The following is a 22487-nucleotide window of genomic DNA, read 5'->3' as shown; positions in this document are numbered from 1 at the left end:
GAGAAATAGCATACACGCTGCAGGGCAGGTAGAGAATGGAGGTTACTTCTTATCCCTGCCACCCCTCATCATTTTTTTTCTTCTCTGAAGCTCAGTTCCCCCAAGAGGCAGGAGGACAGGCAGCCAAGTGCAGCGGAAGCTGGGGACGGGGCGGGGTGGGGGTGGGGTGTAGGACAGCCCCAGGCGTGGGGACCACCAGTTTGGGCTTTCCTTCCTCTCTTGCCCTTCCTCTTTCCCCAGTCACCGGGGAGGCAGGCCCATGGCACATGAAGGGGCGGCGGGGAGGGGAGGACGGGAAGAATTTCCCACAAAGCGGGGTGGGGCTTCTCCCAGAGCAGAGCAGGGAACGTGCCCCTGAGCCTGAGTCCACTGCTAATTTCCCACAAAGCGGGGTGGGGCTTCTCCCGGAGCAGAGCAGCGAACATGCCCCTGGGCCTGAGTCCATTCCCTCAGCCCGGCAAAGAGGGAGGAATTGAAAGGTGCTGTACCAGCAGCCACACGGGACACGTGGGGGGCGGGGGGAGGGCTTTGATAGGAACACAGCTGAGGGGAAGGGACAGAAAGAGAGGTGGGAAGAAGCGAGGAGAAGCAGAGAAGAGACCAGATGCACTGAGAGAGAAGGAACCTCCAGTGGCCTTGACTCCAGACTGGGCCATCGTCTGGGACCTCGGGGTAGTGAGGCAGTGCTCGTAGCACATCAGGGGCTTGAAGCAGGCCTGTGGCTGGGGAAACAGGCTGGAGGGGGCCATCCCGGGGGGAGGGTGGGGGGAGGGGGCGAGGCTGCCCGGACAGGACAGAGGAGCTGCTCCCCGGAGCCAGGCAGGGGGAGGAGCAGCGGCCGAGATTCCACAGGGTCACCCGAAGGAGAAGAGAAGCAGGGCAAAGCCCAGGCTCCCTGTGTGCCCGCAGCCCTCCCGCGGGGAGAGAGGACTGTGCGGGGCGCTCCACGCAAGATGCTCAGCACCAGCAGGTTTTTGAAGAGTTCTCCGGGCCCTCAGGTTTGCCCTCATCCTCCTCCATCTCCGCCAGGGCCAACTCATTGCTGGCGGGTGTCCGCAGACCTTCCAGCTCCTTCCTGTGGGCCTGCAGCACCAGCTCGGTCAGGCGCGTGAAGGACTGGGAGGTCAAGGAACACAGTAAGTCCAGGTCTCCCCTCTTCCCGGCACCCCTGTGGCTGCCCGCCCTGGGTGGGGCTCATCTGCTCTCAGCCACTCTGCTGCCTCGTCCTCTCGCCTCCCCGCCTCGCTGGACTCAGCTCAAGAGACGGGACTCACCTCTTTAATGTTGAGGTTGGTGCAGGCACTTGTTTCATAGAAGTCCATGCCGTACTCTTTAGCCAGCTGCAAGAGAAGAACCTTCCTGAAAGGGCGTCGCTAAGGCAAGGGAGGTGCCCGCAGCACCTGGTGCATCCTTCGTGCCACTGCACTCAGGGCCCGTGCTGTGTTGCGACAGTTTCTCAGAGTAGATAATTTCTCAGATGAGACTAGGACTTCCTAAGACACAGGCTAGCAGAGAATGGGAGAAGATGCTCCACAGATGCACCCCACCTACACACAGTCACACATATACACCGAGCACACACACATCACGTGTCAGGAGACAGAGACACAAAATTATTGTGACAAACTAATGAAAAACATGGGCTTTGAGGTCAAACAGACCCAGGCTGGAATACCAGTGCTGTCACTTAAGAGCATATGACCTTAGACAAGTTACCTCTTCCCTCTAAGCCCCAACTTCGCATTCTGTTCAAAGGGGATGAGAGCGTCTATCAACCAAGGCTGTGGAAGGGTTAAATGGGATCATGCATCTGTAAGCACTTGCTTAGCACAGGGCCACACATACAGTAATCAACAAATACGAATATTCTAGTAGGAACTGGCCTCTATTTTCAAATTTTTCAATGACCATGTATTATTTTTTATACTAAAAAACAATTTTATTTCAAGTGCTAATGGGACGCTGTGGACTGAAGAGGGAGAGAAAAACTCTTGAGGCCCTCAGAGTAAGTGGGTGACTCTGGCCTCAGTGGTACCCATCTTTCTTCCTGTTCTCTGGGAGGATGGTCTCCCTGTGTGATTGGACATTCCCTCAAAACCATCCTCCTACCCTCTCTGCCACCATGGCTTCTCTGAATGTGGGCCCTTCATGCCTTCATTTCCCTTCCTACCTCTTTTCAACTGTAAGGAGGACAGGGAGTGGGTGTGGAGGGGTGAGATGACTGTAGGACAGAAGCTATGCCTGGATGCTGCTAGAGGAGAAGGGAGCCACTTGAGGTCCCTCCTCCGCACTAACCAGGGTGGGCTCTTAGGCAGAGGTAATCCTGCTTTGGGCGCCTTGGAGTTGGGAGAGGTCTTTGTTTCAGGATGGACCCCAAATCACTGTCCTAAAGGACAGAAAACAAACGCTCAAGGATGGCAATTCAGCCAGTGCCTTAGGCTACTGTGGAGGTACGGGGGTGTCTGATGATGGTAATAGAACCCTGGGTCCCAGTTCTCAGGCCTGGCCCAGGAAGCCAGCCAAAAACCCAAGGGATGGATTCAGCCAGCTCACTCGCACTTACCTGCTGCCCTTGCTCTCTTCCCACCTGCCGTTTCTGCTCTTCATCAGCCTTATTCCCTATAAGGATCTTCTGGACACCTTCTGGCGCATACTAGGGACAAAGGACAGACAGAACTGCCAGTGAGTCCTGCCTTCCCCCAGTCTCCCCACCCACACAGCCTACACGGGCTTCCACACCACCAGCAAAGTTAAGAGCCCTAGGGACAGAGTGGGCTGAGCGGGTGCAGGTGCCAGGCGTCCCCAAGTGCCATGGCTGATCCCAGGGGTCCCAGAGGGATGTCACAGGGACTGTTTAGGGTAGAAGACACTGATGCTTCCTCGGGTTGGACAACTGGAAAGGACACTGGACTTAAGTCCAGCCCCTCATTCTACAGATGAAGAACTGGGGACTCAGAGTTCAAATGGCTTGCCCAGGGCTCAACAAGTGTGGTGGCAGAGCCAGGACTGGAACCCCAGTCTCGCAATTCCACCTGGTCCTGACATTTCAGGAAGGAAGCTGTTCACAGCGTAGGCTCTGTCCTAACTCATTTCAGGAAGGAAGCTGTTCACAGCGTAGGCTCTGTCCTAACTCATTTCAGGGGAAGACACAGCCGTGGAGGCCTGGCAGGGTATAGAGCATGGAGGGCATGGCTGCTTGGGCTTCTGCCTCATGTCTTACTCACCCAGAGGTCTTGATCCGGGGCTGCAGAAGGCAAGGGTTCCTGGTAGTGTTTGCTCGCCAACCCTGACAGCTTCAGCCCTTCCCATGTGGCCTTCACTTTGCTTTCCCCTCTGAGGTGCCCTTCCCCACCCCCAAGAGTGAGGCAGCACATCCTACCTCATCCACATCACTGACCCACTTCATGATGTGCTGGTAAGAGCGCTCGCTGCTAATGTCGTAGACTAAAAATATTCCCTGAGAGAGAGAAGGAGAGAGAGATGGGGCAGGTACATGCACACAGAGACAGTGCATAGTCATGGGGTCAGAATCGGGTGTGGTACCTTAAATGCTGGGTCCCAATCTCCCTTCTCCCTGCTTAGCATAATGAAGATCCCTCAGCACCCAGAAAAGTCTCCTTCTCTCTCAGACCCCCCAAAGCTGTTGCTTCCTAGGCTCATCACAGAGCTCTCTGAGGCAGAAAGCCACCAATACTTTGATGTGGTCTTTGGCCCAAGGAGGAGGGTGGAAGTTGAGGGTGAGGGTGGGGGCCCGCCAGTAGTGAGTGCTCAGAGAGTAGCTGATGAATGAATGATCAGTGAACGACTGAAAGACCATCCTGAGCCCACCCCCTCACTCCCCAGCAGGCAATCCGAGGGCCCATTTGGGGATCAGTGGCACAAATATCTCAAACGCCCAGAGCCAGGAGTGTGGGTGGCAGCATCCCACCTTTAAACCCTGAAAATAGCGGCTCACCTGGGCCCGTCGATAGTACTGCTTTGTGATGGTCTGATATCTCTCCTGCCCCGCTGTGTCCCTGCAATAGAAAGCCAGCCCTTCAAAAGAGCATGGACCATGGAAGCAGGTGGGGAGGGGAGGAACGGGACCTGGGAGACCCTGTGCCTTTGCAGGAGAAACTGGAGAGCTGCAGGGTGAAAAATCAGTGGAGCTTTGGTCCCCAAGGGGATCCAAACGTATCTGACTCTGCAGAGAGGGCCGGTCATAGGTGCTGACAGGGCTTGTGGGTCCTTGTCAACTGTATCTGCGCTAGGAGCCACAACCATAACTGGGTCTTGGATAACTTTCTCTAGGATTTGGCCATTGTGGCCAGACTGGTGGGACTACTCCATCTCCAGTCCCTCTGGGACCTCTGCAGGCAATGCCCATACCACTCTGAAATTGGGAGGCCGCTCCAAATGCTGGAAAGGCAATGCTTCCAGGAGCAACAGGCCAGAGAGCTGTAGCGGCCCCCTGTGGCTACTTATGGGAACTGCACTGTGCTGTAGTGAGGAACCCCGACCAGGAACTCCCACCGTAAGGATGGGGCGTAGCCCTCCCTGCTTGGAATCCTACCTCAGTGCTATGCAGGGCAGCACGGCCCAAGGGAAAAGCTTTATTCGAAGACAAACCCGCAGTGCTTAGTTTGCCAGTTCCTTCTAATTCTTGCTTCTTGGTGACTTGCGGTCAGTCCCATAAGTTTCTTAAGAAAGAGATGAGAGGGAACTCCCTGGTGGTTCAGTGGTTAGGACTCCGCGCTTTCACTGCCAAGGGCCTGGAGTTAATCCCTGGTCGGGGAACTAAGATCTTGGGAGCCGCAGAGATGAGAGATTAAGGCTCATGGGAGCAGGAAATGGGCTTTGAGACTTCTGCTTCTCTCCATCGAAAAGGTGGCCAGTTACTCCAGATGAAGCCTCTGGATTTTACACATGGCAGTGGCAGCTAGGGAGAGCCCCAGGTCCTCTCCTCCTACCCAACTCACCAAATCTGTATCCGTACTTTGATGCCATCTACCTCTATGGTCTTCATCTTAAAGTCAACACCTGGGGAAAGGAAGTGAGCAAGGAAGTTAGGAAGGGGGCTTCCCTGGTGGCGCAGTGGTGAAGAATCCACCTGCCAATGCAGGGGACACGGGTTCGAGCCCTGGTCTGGGAAGATCCCACATGCCGCAGAGCAACTAAGCCCATGCGCCACAACTACTGAGCCTGTGCTCTAGAGCCCGTGAGCCACAACTACCGAGCCCACATGCCACAACTACTGAAGCCCACGTGCCTAGAGCCCGTGCTCTGCAACAAGAGAAGCCACCACAATGAGAAGCCCGCGCACCGCAACGAAGAGTAGCCCCCACTCGCCACAACTAGAGAAAGCCCGTGCTCAGCAACAAAAAATAAATAAATTTTTAAAAAGAAAGAAAGGAAGGATACCCACTGAAGAACTGAAGTATGGCCCAGGGCACTCATACCTGAGGGTCTCCCTTTGGTTTAACTTGGCAGAAAGTTGGCACAAGGTAAAGGCCTTCTTGAACCAAAAACTGACCCTCAGGGAGTGTCCAGGGCTTTGAATGGGGCTTCCCTTCCTCCTTGAGCTGCGAGTTGCCAGGAGTAAAGGGCCCGTGGCACACAGGAAGTGAATATGGGAGAATCCACTCCGTTGCTGCCTTACTTAGCCCCAAAATGTGTCTCACTCTACTCCTGTGTAAAGTTTTCCTTATTTATACCTCTGCAGAGAACCACTTGTATTTATCCCTCCTGGAACTCTAATCCCTAGGAATAGCAGTCCACCTCATTTGCCTGGGTTTATTCTCTCTCTGCCTTATTAGCAACCAGGAGGGGTTATGGTGCCGTCATGAATGTGGGGAAGGCACAGAGACCCTGGCGAGAGAGGACTGTTTCAGCCCCACAGTGTGTATAGAGCCCTCGGCACCTAACAAAGGCCCACCAAGGAGACGGCCTAGTGCATCTGTTGCTGACTAGGCCCTTTACCAGAGGAGGCATTGTTGTTTACTAGAAGGAGCATGGGCTTCAATGTCAGGCCTGTGCTTGAATCCTAACTCTGGCCAGTTAACTCATAGCTATGACCTTGGGCACCTCTGAGCCTCCATTTTCTCATCAGTAAAATGGGGACATTACCAATCATTTCAGAGGGTCACTGAGAAAACCAAATGAGATACAGTGCCGGGCACCTGGTGGACATTCAGTGGGTCACAGCTATCACTATACCAAGTGCAGCCCTGGTCTACATGGGAGCTCCTGGGTCACTGCCAGTGACCACATGAAGAGGCAGTGGCACAGCATGTCATTGGGGGAGGGAGGGTAGACAATCAGGGTTCTCAGGCTTATCTGCCCAGGGGCTTGAGGAGCTAAGCTGCCACAAGACACAGGAAACGTAAGGGATTTGGCAAACCAGTCCAGCGCAGAAACGTATCTGGGGAATTTTGCAGCAGAAGTCAGCACCACCAGCAGCATGCAGGCTTGAATCTGAGTGACAGCAGTGATGAGGCACCTCTCCCCAGCCCTTATTGTGCCAGGCACTGTGCCCAGTGATTCAAGAACTGTGTCTAGGAAGTTAATTAAGCTGCAGTCCTAGTGCACTCCCTGGAGACAAGTCAGGAATGGGCACCATTAACCAGTGTTCAGGTGAGAAACAGGGTGAAGGCAGAGTTCTGGCCCGTAGTCCCCAGGCTGCACAGCACAGCCCCAAAGGTGCCAGAATCCCTAGTGCCCCTGCCATTCCACCCCGGTATTAGTTCTTTGCCAACAGGAATACTTCCCCCCTTATCCACGTCGTCCCCAGCTTTCCACAAACACAGACATAAATTCAGCCTCTTCCTTCTCACCACTGAGACCAATCATCATCTAATTAAAAGGGAGAAAAAGATTCAGACTGGACAACCTGAACTAAGTCAACTTGCTCGGAAGTGAATCATTTTTCACCTACCCAAGCTGATTCATATCTATCGAGCTGTACTTTTCCAAATGGATAACGTCTGGCAGCCATTCTACCGAGGGTGCCAAGAAAGTAAAAAAAAGAGGAGGGAGAAAGAAGGAGAGGGGCCCCTGGCCTTGGTGGGGGGCAGTAGCGTGCTCACCCCCTCCCTAGACAAGCAGTTGTCAAGAATTTGCTTCTCGGGACTTCCCTGGTGGTCCAATGGGTAAGACTCCACGCTCCCAATGCAGGGGGCCTGGGTTCGATCCCTGGTTAGGGAACTAGATCCTGCATGCCACAGCTAAGAGTTCGCATGCCACAACTAAAGATCCCGCATGCCACAACTAAGACCTGGTACAGCCTAAATAAATAAATAAATATTTTAAAAAAAAATTTGCTTCTCCCCAACACCCGGCATAGAAGGGAATCAAGAAACCTTTGTTCTTTCCTGGTACAGTGCCTTCTTCCCAGGAGAACCAGGGATTCTGTTCATTTCATAATAAAGCCAGCTCGTCCTCATACCAGCCCAGCAAGCCCAGTCAAAGGGCAGCACCTTGTGCAAAGTGGTCGCAAGGGTGGGGAGCTGGTGAGAGAGGAATCTATATCCTTTATTCCACAAACCTCTATGGGAACTTACTTTGTGCCCTGCACAGTGCTAGATGCAGACAAAGTGGCCAAAAAGACAGATGGTCCTTGCCCTTACAGAGCTTATTAGACAGGAAACAAAGGCCCAGGGAGGTAAGATAACTAGCCCAAGGTTGGCACAGCAAGTAGCAGAGGCCTGTTTGATGGCAGAGCCCTTGCACTGTTCCTTGGGGGAATGAGAGAATAGTGTGTTAACCAGGCAGAGAGGCCTTACCTACGCTTTGCTGTTTCTCTCTGGAGAAGGGCTCAGCTGGGGGAGGAGCCCCCAACACCAGGGAGCTTTCCCTGACTATGAAGGCAGGTCTTAGGAGAGGCAGGGCTGACAAGAAGACAGGGAGCCGCCCTGGGAGTGAGCGCTGGGCTTGGATTCCTCCTCCCCTCTTCCCTCGCTTCTTAGCTGTGTGGCCAGGGACCAAGGCTGGGGAATTCTGGGGGCTCATGGCACCCCCCCACCCACCACCGTCTTGCAATCTAGACCCTCCTGACCACCGATAAAATTTGTTGTAACATCTCTGAGAAATAAAATGCATCAGTATTGGCTCTTCACCAGCACTAAGGAAGAAACAGAAAGTCTATGCCTTCTGAGGGATCGTCCTCTCCCACCCACTCCCATCCTTTTTAAATTGAAAGATTAACAGCCCAAAGATCTTCTAGTGAAATCTATTGCTCTACTCTGCTCCCATACACCCTGCACCTTCCACGGTGTCCATCTACCAGTCAGCCCTGGCCTGCCGTGACCTGTGCCCATCTGCGGCCCCTTCCCTGTCCCTGCGTGGCTGTTGGTTTTTTTCCACTGCTGAGCACTGCAGGGCAAAGTCAAAAGACTGGCCCTGTTTAGTCGCCTAGAGACTCACGCTTTCTCACCTCCGCCGGCCCTCGCCGCTGCTCAGAAGCTGTTTATTCCAGGTGGTTCACCCGCCACATTCCTCACAGCCACTGTCTTCCCTGCTGAAGGGCTCAGTCCCGGTCCACCCTCTCCCTACCACTACCGCTGAAAGCATCCAAGAGAACACCCTGTCCACTGTCTTAAGGGCAAAGTGACAGCTGCCTGATGAAGCCTTGCTGTGAGGCCCACCTCATTTCCTCAGAATGTCCTGTCGTCTCCACCTTCCCTAGGGAAGAGTCCTCTATCCTTTCCAAGTCTCACCTCTCAGCTGTCATCAGCCCCCTCTAGGTGTACATCCTATCCTAACAGTTTCGCCCCTCTCTGTTGCACCTTCAGACTCTTTAGGGAGAAGAGAGATTCTTCATCTAACTCCACCCCTGGTGTGTTCTCATTCTGGCTCCTCTAAGACAGTACTTCTCAAACTTTAAAGTGGAGGCAACTCATGTGGGGACCATGTTAAAATGCAGATTCTGATCGAGTCGGTGTGAGATGCGGCCTAAGACGCCACAGAAGCCTCTGGGCGAGGCTGATATTACTGGTCCATGGATCACACTTTTGACAGCAGGCTTCTAAGGACAGTGGTTCTCAAAGTGTGGTCCCCGGACCTGCAGCATCAGCACCACCGTCAGTCAGGGCTTGTTAGAAATGCCAATTATTGGGCCTCGCCTCAGATCTACGGAATCCAAAACTCTGGGCAGGGGTGGGGTGGAGGTGGCTAGGAATCTGTGTTTTAACAAGTTCTCCAGGTGATTCTAGCACATGCTGAAGTTGGGGAGTTCCATCTGGACTGCGACTTTGCATGTGAAGTGTCAAGTGAGGCAGCATGGGAGTTCTCCGATTCTCAAGGTGTACTTTGCAGATGCTCAGCTTTAGAATCACCTGGGGTGATTAAAAAAAAAAGATACTACTTTGACTTTCTAGACCTAATGAATCAGAATTTGAGAGTGAGGCCCTGAAACCTGTATTTTTAACAGGACCATGGGTGACTTTTTAGATAGAGGAAAGTTTGAGGGTTCTAATTTAGTGGAAGAGCTATCCATTGGCACTGGAGTCAGAAAGACCTGGGTCTGAATCCTGATTCTGGTACTTGCTGTGTGACTTTGGGGAACTCTCAACTTCTCTGAGCCTCAGTTTGCTTGCATAGAATGAGAATACCAGTGGCCTCCTAAGGGTTGGTGTGGGGTATAAATTAGATAATATATGTGCAGCTCCTCATAGGTAGAAGATAGTTCTCTCACTCCTACCTTCCCTTTGCTAAATAAAGGCTTCCTGGGGAGGAGCCAGGAAAACAAACCCAGAGCACCCTAGATGTGGGAAGGATTGCACAGTCTAGTCCCCTGCTACTCCACTACCCTTGCTCATCCGGAGACCGGCAGCATCCACGTCACCGGGGAGCCTGTTAGAAAATGCAAATGGGCCCACCCAGACCTACTACATCTAAGGCACACTAACGTTTGAAAATCACTGTCTAGCCCATCTCTAGGTAGAACACACGCAAGGTTCAGGATACTGCTAAGCACTATAGCACACCCCCTGGCTAGGGGATCCAGAGCCCTTGGTTCTCATGCCAGCCCTATGAAGGAGGTAGGGGCAGGGACTATTACCGTGAGGCACAGAGAAGCCAAGTAACTTACTCCCTTCCCACATCCTATGGCTGAGCCAGAACTGCAAACAGGTTTCTCAAAACCTACCCAGGACACCTCACTTGATCAGTGGCTTCCCAACCCTCCGAGGCTGCGGACTCTTACTGCCTTTTCTGTCCCGCCCCTGCCTTCCCCACCCCTGTTCTGGTATAACGAGGCGTCTAGTAGTGGGTACACATGGAGCAAGCCCACCATAACCTATTATTAGGGAGCCCCTTGGTCCCTGAGAGCTCACGATTTCACTAAGCCCAGACGCATCGCCTTGCACAGCGCCACGTCAGCATCCCTTCAAGAGGACCGGCTTCCTTTCCCGGGCACAGGGAACACCCAGGTGTGAAGAAACAAGCAGCTACCTCCACACCGCTCCGGTAGAGGTTCTTGGAGACCTTAGAGCCCCGGGAGCAGAAAGTCAAGAAGACGAGGCCCTCTCCCAACCAAGTGCCCAGAGCACGACCAGCAGTTCATCTTTTCTTCCCAGCACCTCAGATACGTCAATCGTGGTGTCCGCCACACCCAGTGTCCCTTTTCAGCTGGAAGTGCACAGCCCAAAGCCTCCGCTCAGGGAAGCAGGGCTGGCTGTGGCATGTTCTTTGTGGAGAAGCAGCTCCCGCCTAGACCAGGGTGGACATCTGACCCAAAGGAGGCCCATCAGTGGGCTTGCTGGTCACCCACAGCGTGACCTGGCCAACAGGAGCAGCTGGGGGAGTGCCAGTGCCATCTCCGCCAAAGCGGCTCCTTCCAGGTGGTGCAGAGGGACTGGCCGGTTGGTACCGAGAGAAGCAGGAGGCAGACAGATGTGCAGAGTGGGGGCTGGGGGCATGGGTCCCAGCACAGCTACCGGTCCATGCCAGACCCCAAGTGTCGGCCCGTGGGCATCCTCATAGCACAGCCCCTCTTCTTAGTGCACACCTCAGGTTGCCTGAGAATTCTCAGCCTGTACTTGCCCACTGCTGCCTAGTGGCTCCCACAGGCTGGTGGCAAGTTGTTTCAGCTACAGGGCTGGGAGGAAGACGATGTGCCCTGCTGCTTGCTACCTCCTACTTTTTGTCTTCTAGATGCAGAGCATCTAAGAGGCAGAGGATAACTTTTGTATTGGACAAAATTTTGTGTTTGTTTTAAAAATCTCCGCCTCAGACTTCCCTGGTGGCGCAGTGGTTAAGAATCCACCTGCCAGGCTTCCCTGGTGGCGCAGTGGTTGAGAATCTGCCTGCCAATGCAGGGGACACAGGTTCGAGCCCTGGTCTGGGAGGTCCCACATGCCGCAGAGCAACTAGGCCCGTGAGCCACAACTACTGAGCCTGCGCGTCTGGAGCCTGTGCTCCGCAACAAGAGAGGCCGCAATAGTGAGAGGCCCGCACACCGCGATGAAGAGTGGCCCCCGCCTGCCACAACTAGAGAAAGCCCTCGCACAGAAACGAAGACCCAACACAGCAAAAATAAATAAATAAATAAATAAAAAAACCTCCTACCCCCAACATATTAAAAAAAAAAAAAAAAAAGAAAGAATCCACCTGCCACTGCAGGGGACACGGGTTTGATCCCTGGACCAGGAAGATCCCACATGCCGCAGAGCAATTAATACCATGAGCCACAACTACTGAGCCTGCACTACTAAAGCCTGTGCTCCGCAACAAGGGAAGCCACCGCAGTGAGAAGCCCAGGCACCGCAACGAAGAATAGCCCCCACTCGCTGCAACTAGAGAAAGCCCACATGCAACAACAAAGACCCAACGCAGCCATAAATAAATAATTTTAAAAAAATCTCCGCCTCCATACCAGCAGTGCCAGGCATAAAGTAGCAATGCCATTAGTGGCATCCCCCTGCCCCAGAGAGCAGGAGGAGGGGGTGCCCATGGCTCAAGAGTCCACATGCCGCAGAGCAATTAATACCATGAGCCACAACTACTGAGCCTGCACTACTAAAGCCTGTGCTCCGCAACAAGGGAAGCCACCGCAGTGAGAAGCCCAGGCACCGCAACGAAGAATAGCCCCCACTCGCTGCAACTAGAGAAAGCCCACACGCAACAACAAAGACCCAACGCAGCCATAAATAAATAATTAAAAAAAAATCTCCGCCTCCATACCAGCAGTGCCAGGCATAAAGTAGCAATGCCATTAGTGGCATCCCCCTGCCCCAGAGAGCAGGAGGAGGGGGTGCCCATGGCTCAAGAGTAGTGGCATGTGTCCTGCTGCCTTAACACCTCACAGACGATGACAAGAAAACTCAGTTAAGTGACAGTGCCAGGCCCTGACACACCTATGACGGTGCTGCCCTAACTATACCAGTGGCCTCTGGCTCTTCCTGTGTCCTTGGCTGTGTAGCCTCTGCTCCTTCAGCAGCAACCCCGAGTGACTGCCAGGCCACACCCAGAGTCCTGGAGCACAGTAACAGGGCTGCCGTCAGAGAACTGGAGGACAGGGAGGCCCTGCTTTAGGTACTGGGGCTGGGGACAGAGGGACAGGGCAGGGGAGACGGCACTGGCACTCCCTCAGCTCCTAAGATACCTCACTGTGGGGACGAGCTTACTGCCCCAGTCCACAGTGGAGGGCCTGTGAAGACCGTGGAAAGAAGGGAACAGGACACGTCCAGGGGAATGGCACTCCTTCCCATCACTGTCTGCCTCCAAAGAAAACCCTGGAAAGCATGGAGGGAGTGCAGCTCAAGAAACAGAGTGGCTTGAGGACACAGGGAGGGGGATGGGGAGGGGTGGGCTGGGACAAGGTGAGAGAGTGGCATGGACATATATACACTACCAAATATAGAATGGATGGTTGGTGGGAAGCAGCTGCATAGCACAGGGAGATCAGCTCCGTGCTTTGTGACCACCTAGAGGGGTGGGATTTCATCTGGACCCTGTGCTCCGCAACGGGAGAGGCCACAGCAGTGAGAGGCCCAGGTACCGCAAAAAAAAAAAAAAAAAAAAAGAGAGAGGGGATATGGGGATATGTGTATACATATGGCTGATTCACTTTGTTATACAGCAGAAGCTAAAGCACCATTGTAGAGCAATTATACTCCAATAAAGATGTTGAAAAAAACAAAAAAGAAGAAACAGAGTGGCGAGGTCATTAAGAACACAATTGTGAGGTCAGAGTTTGGTTCCAATCCTGCCTTTACCACTAATTGCCTGTGTGATCCTGGGAAAGCTACTTAACTTCTCTTTGCCTTTTAGTTTCCTCACCTGTAAAACGGGGATGGCAATCCCTGATGTCAGAGAATTTTTTAGGGATTATGAGATAAGCTATAAAACCCATAACACAGAGCCTGGCACAAAGAGCTTTATTAAATCTTAGCTGAAAAAGCTATCTCCTATGGGGGGGATGAGATTAGGGTCATGGCTTGGGGAACAGAAAAAGCTCTAGAAAGTAGGAAGGAGCTCATGTCAGGAAGAGGAAGCAGAGTGGTGCCGAGAGGGGAGACAGCCACGCTAAGCTGGAGTGTTTGAACAAAACGTGAAAATGCCGCCCACCGTGGGAGCCACACGGCCCCCAGAGTCTGGCTGCAACCTAAATTCTGGCAAAGCCAGGTGTGCCTGTTGGTGAGCCAGCACCTCATGGGTTAATGTCAGGTGCCAGCTTGCCCGCCCGCCCAGTGCCTCGTGCTTCAAGTGGAAACAGGAGTCTTCTGGGTGCCAAATGTTATCACCGTGATCAACCGCAGCCCAGAGGCCCGGCAGCCAGCGTGACCTGAGCCTTTCCATCAGCAAGGAGACGCCACCACAGGAACAACTTAATACATCTGAAACCCAAGGCAGATACCCAATCCCTGGAGCCATGTTGGCTCCGGTTACCAAGCTCAAGTCCCAGGAAGGACCCCAGCCCCTCCCCCGCAGGAAACCAGCAAGTACGGGACAGGACGCGTGGAGCTCACATGGGATGTGGCAGGAGGTCACCCCGAGCAACCCCAAAACAAACTGTCGGGAAAGGCAGATCCTGCAGGGAGGTGGCTGCCTGACTTTGCCACCCCAAACAAGGCACCAGTGTAATCCCTTGCCCTCAGCAAGAAAGGAAACCATTTCCCTGCCGGCTGAGGGACAAGGGAGGGGAAGAACAGGAAGAGGAAGAAGACAGGAGAGCTAAGAGACAAAGCTCAAGAGAAGAGTCCAGGCACAAGTGTGCCTCACACCAGTCAGGTGAGGGGCGGGGGAGAGGGTCTTTGCCCCAAGCCTGCCACTTACTGCATCGCCCTTCCTCCCTTCTGTCTGGGAAACCTTAGCCTCACTGTTTGTGCGGCCGCATCCCACTGACTTCCTCTTACCCAGCTCCGGAATGACTGTCCCTCATGCTGGCCTGGTTCAGGGGAAAAGGTGCCCCCAGGCTCTCTGAGCACATGCATGAGGCAGCATTCACACCATCTTGCTCTGGGAGCAATGGGAAGCAGGGCCTTTGGCAGACAGAATCCTGATCCTCTAACTCCAAGGCCATGATTTAACCTGAGGTCAAAGGCCCTGATTCAGATGTCCACCCACAAGAAAGACTGGCGATTTCAGAATGATATTCCCTCTCTTTTCTTTTTTAAGACACAAACAGATGCAGTGCATGTGGTGATACGGGGAACAACTCTCTAGACTACTACCTTCGCATCAGATCTTGAAGGGAGAGTCTTTGGAGACCCTGGACCCAGGAACCCAGGGGCTATTATCATGCAGAAGGGTGTCCCAGTCAAACGTGGACTCCCGTGATGCTGAGAGGAATGCATGCCCCAGTGCCTGAGCCCTAGGATCTCCTACTCCAGAGTCCTGGAGGGTCACTTCAGCAGCCTGGCTGAGCTGATGGGCATCATCTGACACCAGCAGTGACCCTGAGCAACAGGCAATATTGACCTTAGTGTAAGACACTGACCTGTCACCTCTGCATTCACCAAAGAGGACCCGACTTGCGCAGCGATCACGGGAGCCACTTCCTTGCTCCGTGCTATGTCTGAGCTTCTCCTATAGCGCGTATCTGAGCAGGAAAGCTAAAAGCTACAGGAAACTGTTCACCCCTTACAAAACGCTCCCCTCTTCTCACAGTTCCAAACTGTACATGAGTACACAGTGAGTTTCTCATTGTCTGTGAGTCCCAAGAAACCAATACTACTTGCAACTTCCCTCAGGGAAGAGCAAAAGTTCTCTAGGAAATGTACGCACGCCTTCATCCATTCATTCATAACAAACTATTATTGACTGCCTACCATGTGCCAGGAGCTAAGCTAGGTACTTGAAGACACAGCTGCAAATAATACAGAAAGATCCTTGTCTTCAGAGAGCTTCTATTCTAGTGCGGAAGACAGATAATAAATAAGTAAACTAGTAATTTCAGAGAGTGCTAAGTATTGAGGCAAAAGCAGAATAATGGAGTAGAGGATGAGGACACCGGGGCACAAGCTGCTTTAGAATGGCTGGTCAGAGAAGATCTTTTAAAGGAGGTGACATCTGAGCTGAGGACTAAATGACAAGAAGGTACCAGCAGGGGGAAGATCTGAAGGATCAGGGCCCCAGGCAGGAACACATTTCAGTCAAATTTGCAGTTCCTCAGAAGAGAAAAAAAAGAGGGGCCACATTATTCTTTCCTCTGTGATAAAAGAGGGAAAGCTCGGCAAGGCCCTGCCCTTCTCTGGGCTCTCCTGGGGACCCACCGTCATCACGCACGTGTGCGTACACATTCATGGACATAGAAACACACATTCATGGACATAGAAACTTGTCTGGAGGCTCTAACTGAAGAATGTACCAAGAAACTTCTCAAACACTTGCAAGGCCGACTTGGAGACTCCTCGCCCCCCACTTTATGATGAGATCTCTACACAGACTGGCTCACGTATGTAAAGCACACCATCCCTGTGCAGAGTAGGTGTTCGGGAAACATCGGTCCCCTTGCCCTTCCCACGGCTGCATGCACAGACCTCCAGAGGGCCTCCGGGCTGTGTGCCACGCACTCCAGCTAACCCCGTCCTGCTCCCCTCCAGCAGACCCTTGACCTGGGCCTTGCTCCCTCAGCCGGCTGCTGAGTGGTCCGTGGGTACCGCTGAGGCAGCCAAGACCTGCCAGGCTTCTGACCACTCACTCCTCCGCCCTCCGCAGAGCCTCTTCTGGGCTGGGCCATGTTGACAGGCGGCAGAAGGTTCCAGGAGGAAGAGACTGGAGCCTGGAGCCCCAGGAGCAAACATCTGGGAGGGAACAGGCCCTCTCGATGCATCTGCCCTCGCTCGGAGCCCAAAGAGCAAACTCCCAGCAAGGCTCTAGCTGAACTTAAGCTGGTGCGACCACGGCCAGGCAGAAGAGTAGCAGCCCCGAGTCCTGAGCTGTTTTCCACACACCCCGCCCCCAGCCCCGTCCCCTGGGGCACCCTGCTTAGTCTTCAAGGCCTCACTCAAATGTCACTTCCTCCGTGAAGCCTTCACCAACGATGCAGGAGGAATTGATCACTCCTGTGTGATTCCAAAGCATTCTGACATGGTTCCTGCATAAACTCTGCTTGTCTGTTCGGATCCCTGACTCCTCAACAGCTCTGTGAGCTCCCAGAGGGCACAACAGCATCTCGCTCATCTCGCAGTCTCATTGCCTGGCAGAAGGCAGATACTCAGTGTATATTATTCAACAAAACTGAATCAATGAAAGAAAAAAATGAACGAGTAGGTGTGTGAGGGAATAAGTGAGTGAATGAATGAAGCCAGTACATTCCAGTAGAAAAGATCCGTGGAGAGAAAATTTTAATCAGAGAAGAGGGATCAGAGAATGACCCATATTTTGAAGCCAACTGTCGGCTCTCTCTTTGGATCATGGGGCCCCAGTCACAGAGTTCCCCGTAAATATGTTATCAAAATAGTAACATGAAGGCAACACTCAGATCTCATCCTCAAAGGTGCCCCGGCCAGACTCCTCAATCACGGCCCCAGACTGTCCCCCAGAGGGTCATGTCAAGGAAGCAGACTCAGCCAACAGCAGTGGCACAACGGTCCCTCCAGCCCAGGGCCCTCAGATGGGGTGAGGGAGGCACACGTCCTCTCCCCTTTGGCTCCCAGGAGAGAGGTTCTGCTTGGCAGCCGCGGATGGGCCTTCTGGGGTGAGTAAGGGCATGCCGAATGCAGTTTGGGGAAAGTGGAGGAGAGGAGATGGTTCATGTTAGGGTCACCTGCATGCAAGACGTGAGCCTCATTTCCCTGGGGCCTCGGTTTTCCTAGTTATAAAATCGGGCCAATGATTAGTTCTTTCTTCCTCAGTGGGAGGGATTAAATGTCCAGGAAACTCTGTGGTCCTCTTGACAAAGCACATTGCCCAGGGCAGAACAGCCAAGGAGAGGTCAGAGCCCTGTGCAGAAAATTGGCACTTTTACAGGGAAACAGGCGCAAATATTAGATTACAGAAAAAGGCACTCTGAGACAAGGTGGCAATCAGGGTAGAAGAGTAATAGCCAAATATCGACTTTCACGTTATAAAGCTCATCACCAAGCTGTCTGGGAAGCAGGGAGGAGGAGAAGAGGAGGAAGAAGCAGGAACCAGGGTGCTCGAAGCTGTGGGTGAGTCTGCAGAGTTGTGCAGGTGGCACAGGTGCACAGAGCAGCTGAAATGAGGGCTTCTGAGCCCTTCTCGGGGATCACGTCCTCGGGGCAGGGGTATGCGCAGCAGGGCCGGAGGCAGGGTGACACCTGGCTGAGGTCAGAGCCTTGAGGCAGAGCCGTCCTCTCCGGTCACGGCTCTCCCCACTCCTCCGCCTCTGCACATCCTCGCCAACTCACTCTTCCTTCTCAGCCCCGGCACTGTCAGGGCAAGGGGGGAAACAGCACCAAAGCGGAAATGAAACCCAGAGTCTACTCATGTGCTCCCCAGGAAGGGCAGCTGGCACCCTGGTTCCCATGTTGTTCACTGCTGTCCCCGCAGCTCCTTGTCTGGCTCAGAGCGGCGGGTGCTCTGCAGAGTGCCCGGATGACCAAATGCACGACTGATGGACAGGATGACCTCAAAGCACATATCGACAGTTTGTTCATCTCCAACTTTCTTATGAGCTAGGGATAATCATAATACAATGAGAGCAGCTGCCTTTTTTTTTTTTTTCTGAGAGCTCTGCCAAGTGCTTTGTATCTATTAGCCTCTGTAGTCTTCACAAAGACCATTAAGGAAGATTCTGTTACTATCTTCCATTTACAGATGTGGAAATTAAGGGCAGAGACGTTAAGTGTCTGTAAGGCCACGGCAAATCTTAGGCATGTGGTCTGCGCTCCTTCTATTCTACTCAGCTTCTCACCTCCCCTTCCTTTCTGCAGGCCTCCCAACACAGTGGGGAACACAGACCCACCGGACCCTCCCGCGGTGTACACAGCATGTATACACAGTGCCTTGCGGTCTGGGGGCCCGCAGACCTCAGGACCACGGTGCCCAAGCGTCGGCCCCCATGTTTGTTAGGCCACTGGACTGCAGGCTATTGATCTCTCCCCCCTGGTCCTTCCCCAGCCCACTCCCCCATCTTCAGTTACTCACGAGCCCTTTCCCCAGGCAAGGAGAGCCAGTTCAAAGAGAACTTCCTGAGAAAGCTGCTACTGCAGCAGCAAACCCAGCCTGAGGAACCGAGCCTGAAGCCACAGCCGTTCAACCAGTGAAGCCGGAAAATTATAGGCCGAAGCCTCCTAGAAGCCCAGAAGGTGGCCTTTAAGACAAAAAGGTCCCCAGGACAGGGACAGAGATGACAGGGTCTCAGGGAAGACCAAGGACTGGGGGGAGAAAACCAACTCACGGGCAGTCCCTACAGCTTGCATGAGTGGCTGACACGTGGCCGCCACACAGAAAGGAAATCAAAGGTACCCTGCATGTCGATGTCCACTAGGATGGGACATCATCTCCCCGCTGGGCAGGCAGCGCCAGCCACACGAGGCCCTCTCAGGTTTGAACTACTCGCTGCTTCCGGAGGGAAACAAGAACAGGGGATTGCGTGGAGTTTGGTGTTGGTGCCACAGGAGGGGGAGGGGTGGAAGAGAGAGAAGGGACGAGCTGAGAGGGTCCTACGTGCCCACATACTACCACTGGTCTCCCCTGACTGGTCTCCCTGCCCCAAGGCCTAAGCCCCTCTCCCAGCCGACATCCTAAGTGCCACCTTCATCCTGCCGTCCCCCTGCTCGAGAAACCCTTGACGCCATTGCGAAGGCTGGAGTTCCAGCTCCTCAGCCAGGCCCTCAGTGACCTCTGCCCTCGTTTGTTCATTAGTTTAACATTTATGGAGAGCGTGCCTGGCCCTGTTCTGGGACTACGAAAACAAAGAGGAATGAGGTTTGGTCTGACCCTCAAGGCACGTGAAGTATAGTTTGGGAGACAGAGAGATAAACAGAGGAATGTTCTCCTCCCCTAAAACTCCCTTCTGTTCCAGCCAGACTGCCCAGAGTTCCATGAACACCCACTGAATTCCCACCTCTGTCGTCTCTGCTCCCGTCACTCCATCTGCTCCTACCCCTACAGGAACTGAGATGCAGCCCACACTGCAAGCCCTCTCTCCAGCCTTCCCTCCTCCCTGAGCCTCCCTGCCGCTTCCGTCCACACGGCCCCTCTCCGTGACCTCCTCCATCTAGTGCTTTGTGTAGCATTAGCACTCACGCACAGGCCCCTCACCATTCACGGGCTGCCTCAGACAAGTCTTGCGTGGTTATTTAGCTGCTGATACCGAATGTGATACCTTCATTGCTAGGAACAATAAGGATCATCATCCATCCCCTACATTTGAAGAGTGCTTCACAAGTGCTTGCAAAGAGATTCTCTAATTGTGGCCAAGGCTCTTTTTCGCCTGTGTTGCTTCCCCAACTAGATCACAGGCTTCTGTGGGCAGGAAAAGGTGGACTGCAATCTGTCTCTAACATGCCTGGCGCGGTACTTTGTAGTGAATGTTTAATTAATTGGCTTAACAGGTGAAGAAACAGCAGAAAACATCACGGTGCTGACTGCCCGCCTCTGCACGGGCCCCTTCAGGGTCAGCACAGCTGCATGGGAAATAAATGCCGTTGGCACGGACCCAGCTCAGGGCCACCTGCCGACCTGCTGACCAGAAAGAAGAGGGGCGGTCAGTGCCTCCACCTACCTGGGAGGTCTCCTCACTGCCCCCTGCAGGCCCATTTCTGGAATGTCACATGCTCTTACAGTAAGTGGCCCAAACAGTGAATCACAAATTGACATGATCCAAGAATCTGAACTCTGTCTTGGTAGTCATTGGTGAATCGCCCCGTTTTCCCTATTCCACAGAAGCAGCTCTGGGAAACGTGCAGAGATCAATGTCCATGATCAGGTCGCAGCGCCAAGCCCAGATACAGGACACACGTTTTTTGTTTTTGCTTTTTTTTTGGAATGGATAAATTAATGAATAGGACTTGGTAGTACCCATTTTCTTGGCTCCTTGATTTGTCTCCTGGCTGCCCCTTCCATCTCCCTGGGGAACTTTTTGTATCCCAGAAGGGAAAGCTTTTCTTGACCATCCAACTCTTCTCCTAAGTCTTAGTTGCAGCCAAAAAACACGCCTAAGACAAGGCAGAGTCACAAGTGCTGTGGAAAGCTTTAAACCGGAAAGCATTTAAGAAACCCAGTGGGGCAGATTTTAAAAGGCTGTTGTGAAGAAAGGCAGGTTTCTTTCTCTTTCATGGAATCTAAACTCCTAAAAAGCCCTCTCTATCCTGGGTAAAGGTGGACCCAGCCATCAGTGCAGAGAAAGTGCTAACCTGCTGCCCTTTGTCCTCAAGCCTGCAACCTGTCCTCATATCCCATCTGGTTCCTCAGCCATTCCCAGGCACTCCCCCAATATCTCCTCTTCCCTGAGCCTTCCCCAGAGGCCTGCAGCCCTCCCTTGGTCTCCAGACCTGTCCCATCCCTGAGATGTGTCTCATTCAAACAGCGGCCCAGTCCAAGCTCCAGGGCCTCCTAGGAGCTAGCTTTACAGCTCCCCTGAGGAAGATGAATGCATCTATCTGTCCCCTGACCCTGAGCCCCTTGAAGATAGTGAAGCAAAGAGAGAATGAGACCCCAGGAGCTCAGTGATGATGACAACGGTAATAGCAGCAGTCTTTTACAAACATTATCTCATTTAATCCTTCCAACAGCTGGGCAGGTAGGAACAGTTATCATTCCCATTCTACAGATGAGAAACTAAAGCTCAGAAGCTTAAGTGATATTCAAGGTCACGCTGCCCCAAAGAGAGGTTTCCAGGTCTGTCTGACAACAAAGCCTGCCTCTGAACCATGAGGCTCTTGTCCTCCCGGCTCTACCTGCTCCCTCTTTTCTCTTGGCAAGGAGTCTGTGTGGGGAGGAAGAGCGGAAGTCTCAAGTGGAAGCCTAGTCTGGGGCCCTTCCTGACAGGAGAGGGGACCTGGGCAGTGCTGAAGCCACTCCAGGGCATCACTCAGGGAACCCATTAGATGTGAGTGGAATGCCCTCCACTCAGACCTCTCAGAGGAGGAGGCCACTCAGGGTCCAAGAGGGGACTCTCAGAGGGCAGGCCACCCACTCCTATGGACCAGTGAGCCCATAACAGTCCTGTCCGGGATGTCACAAGGCCTCGTCCCTCTAAGCACAGGCTCCAGCGTTGCCAGAGCAAAGAGATCTACTCTAAGGTGAGTCCTGCCTGCTTTCTGACCCCCCTTGCCTGGCAAGTAATCCTCCTGGTCCTTAGCCGCCTTCAAGACAAATGCTTCAGCTGGCTGCTTTTCGGAAGCTGGCTAGTAAATGCCCCCTTCACCGGCACATGGGCTCTTACCTTGTCCATGCCCTCCTCGCAGGTGTCCCACCTTGTGGCTTCTCTCCACAACTGTGCCCTGTCAAGTCAATCCCTTCCTCCTCTCTTCCCCCTCCTGGCTCCACACTGGGTCGCCCCTGGACTGAGGGTACCCAGTAACTCAGAACTCGGCTCCCCCCACAGTGAACCCCTGTCCCCGAGCACAAGCTTTTTTTCCCCCTCCCCCTCTGCACCTGAGGTTGGGGGGATGTCATATCGGTGGCTTTGATTCTCGCTGCCCCAGCTTAGGGTACCCAGGCCTACGCCACCCTGTTATCTCGGCTTCTACGGGGAGGCTCCCCAGCGTGAGGCCCGAGCGCCTTCCATAGTCACGGACAGCAGCAGGGAGCCTGTCACCTCCAGGAACCCAGGCTTAAATCCCCAGCCGGTGGCCCCTCACCCCGGGACTCATCCCCTCGTTCTCGCCTCCCACGACACCGCCGCTAGCCGGAGGGGCGGACCCTTGTTCCCGGGCTGGGGAAGGGGCAGGGGCCGCCCCGACAAGGGGCGGCGGCGGGGAGGGTGGGGCGCCCCCGGCCACCGCCCCTTACCGATGGTGGAGATGTGCGAGGAGTGGAACTCGTTGTCGGTGAAGCGACACAGCAGGCAGGTCTTGCCTACCCCGGAGTCCCCGATCAGCAGCAACCGGAACAGCACATCGTACTGCTTCGCCATGGCTGGGCCGGAGGGCAGG

At 53.7% G+C, this 22487-nt stretch overlaps 1 protein-coding gene across 2 annotated transcripts in view; it reads right to left on the bottom strand.

Moving 5' to 3' along the window:
• RAB15 (RAB15, member RAS oncogene family) overlaps positions 1–22481 on the bottom strand; it is a 30257-nt gene extending 7776 nt beyond the window's left edge. The window contains exons 1-7 of one of the 2 annotated variants that reach the window (XM_024750811.1): positions 22345–22481; positions 4959–5019; positions 3956–4016; positions 3380–3457; positions 2564–2653; positions 1275–1340; positions 965–1116 (exon numbers count right to left, since the gene is read on the bottom strand). In XM_024750811.1, the coding sequence (XP_024606579.1) occupies positions 965–1116; positions 1275–1340; positions 2564–2653; positions 3380–3457; positions 3956–4016; positions 4959–5019; positions 22345–22468 (632 nt within the window). In that variant the 5' untranslated portion in view covers positions 22469–22481. Of the gene's footprint in view, positions 1–401; positions 1117–1274; positions 1341–2563; positions 2654–3379; positions 3458–3955; positions 4017–4958; positions 5020–22344 lie in introns of those variants that run through there. The other variant, XM_024750812.1, reaches the window with a different exon arrangement.
• Between the last annotated feature and the right edge of the window lie 6 nt (positions 22482–22487).

This window comes from Neophocaena asiaeorientalis, unplaced genomic scaffold, assembly GCF_003031525.2.
Source record: "Neophocaena asiaeorientalis asiaeorientalis breed wild unplaced genomic scaffold, Neophocaena_asiaeorientalis_V1.1 scaffold140, whole genome shotgun sequence".
Taxonomy (NCBI): domain Eukaryota; kingdom Metazoa; phylum Chordata; class Mammalia; order Artiodactyla; family Phocoenidae; genus Neophocaena; species Neophocaena asiaeorientalis.
Note: the sequence above shows the minus strand (reverse complement) of the source record. Positions and strands in the feature narration are given on the sequence as shown.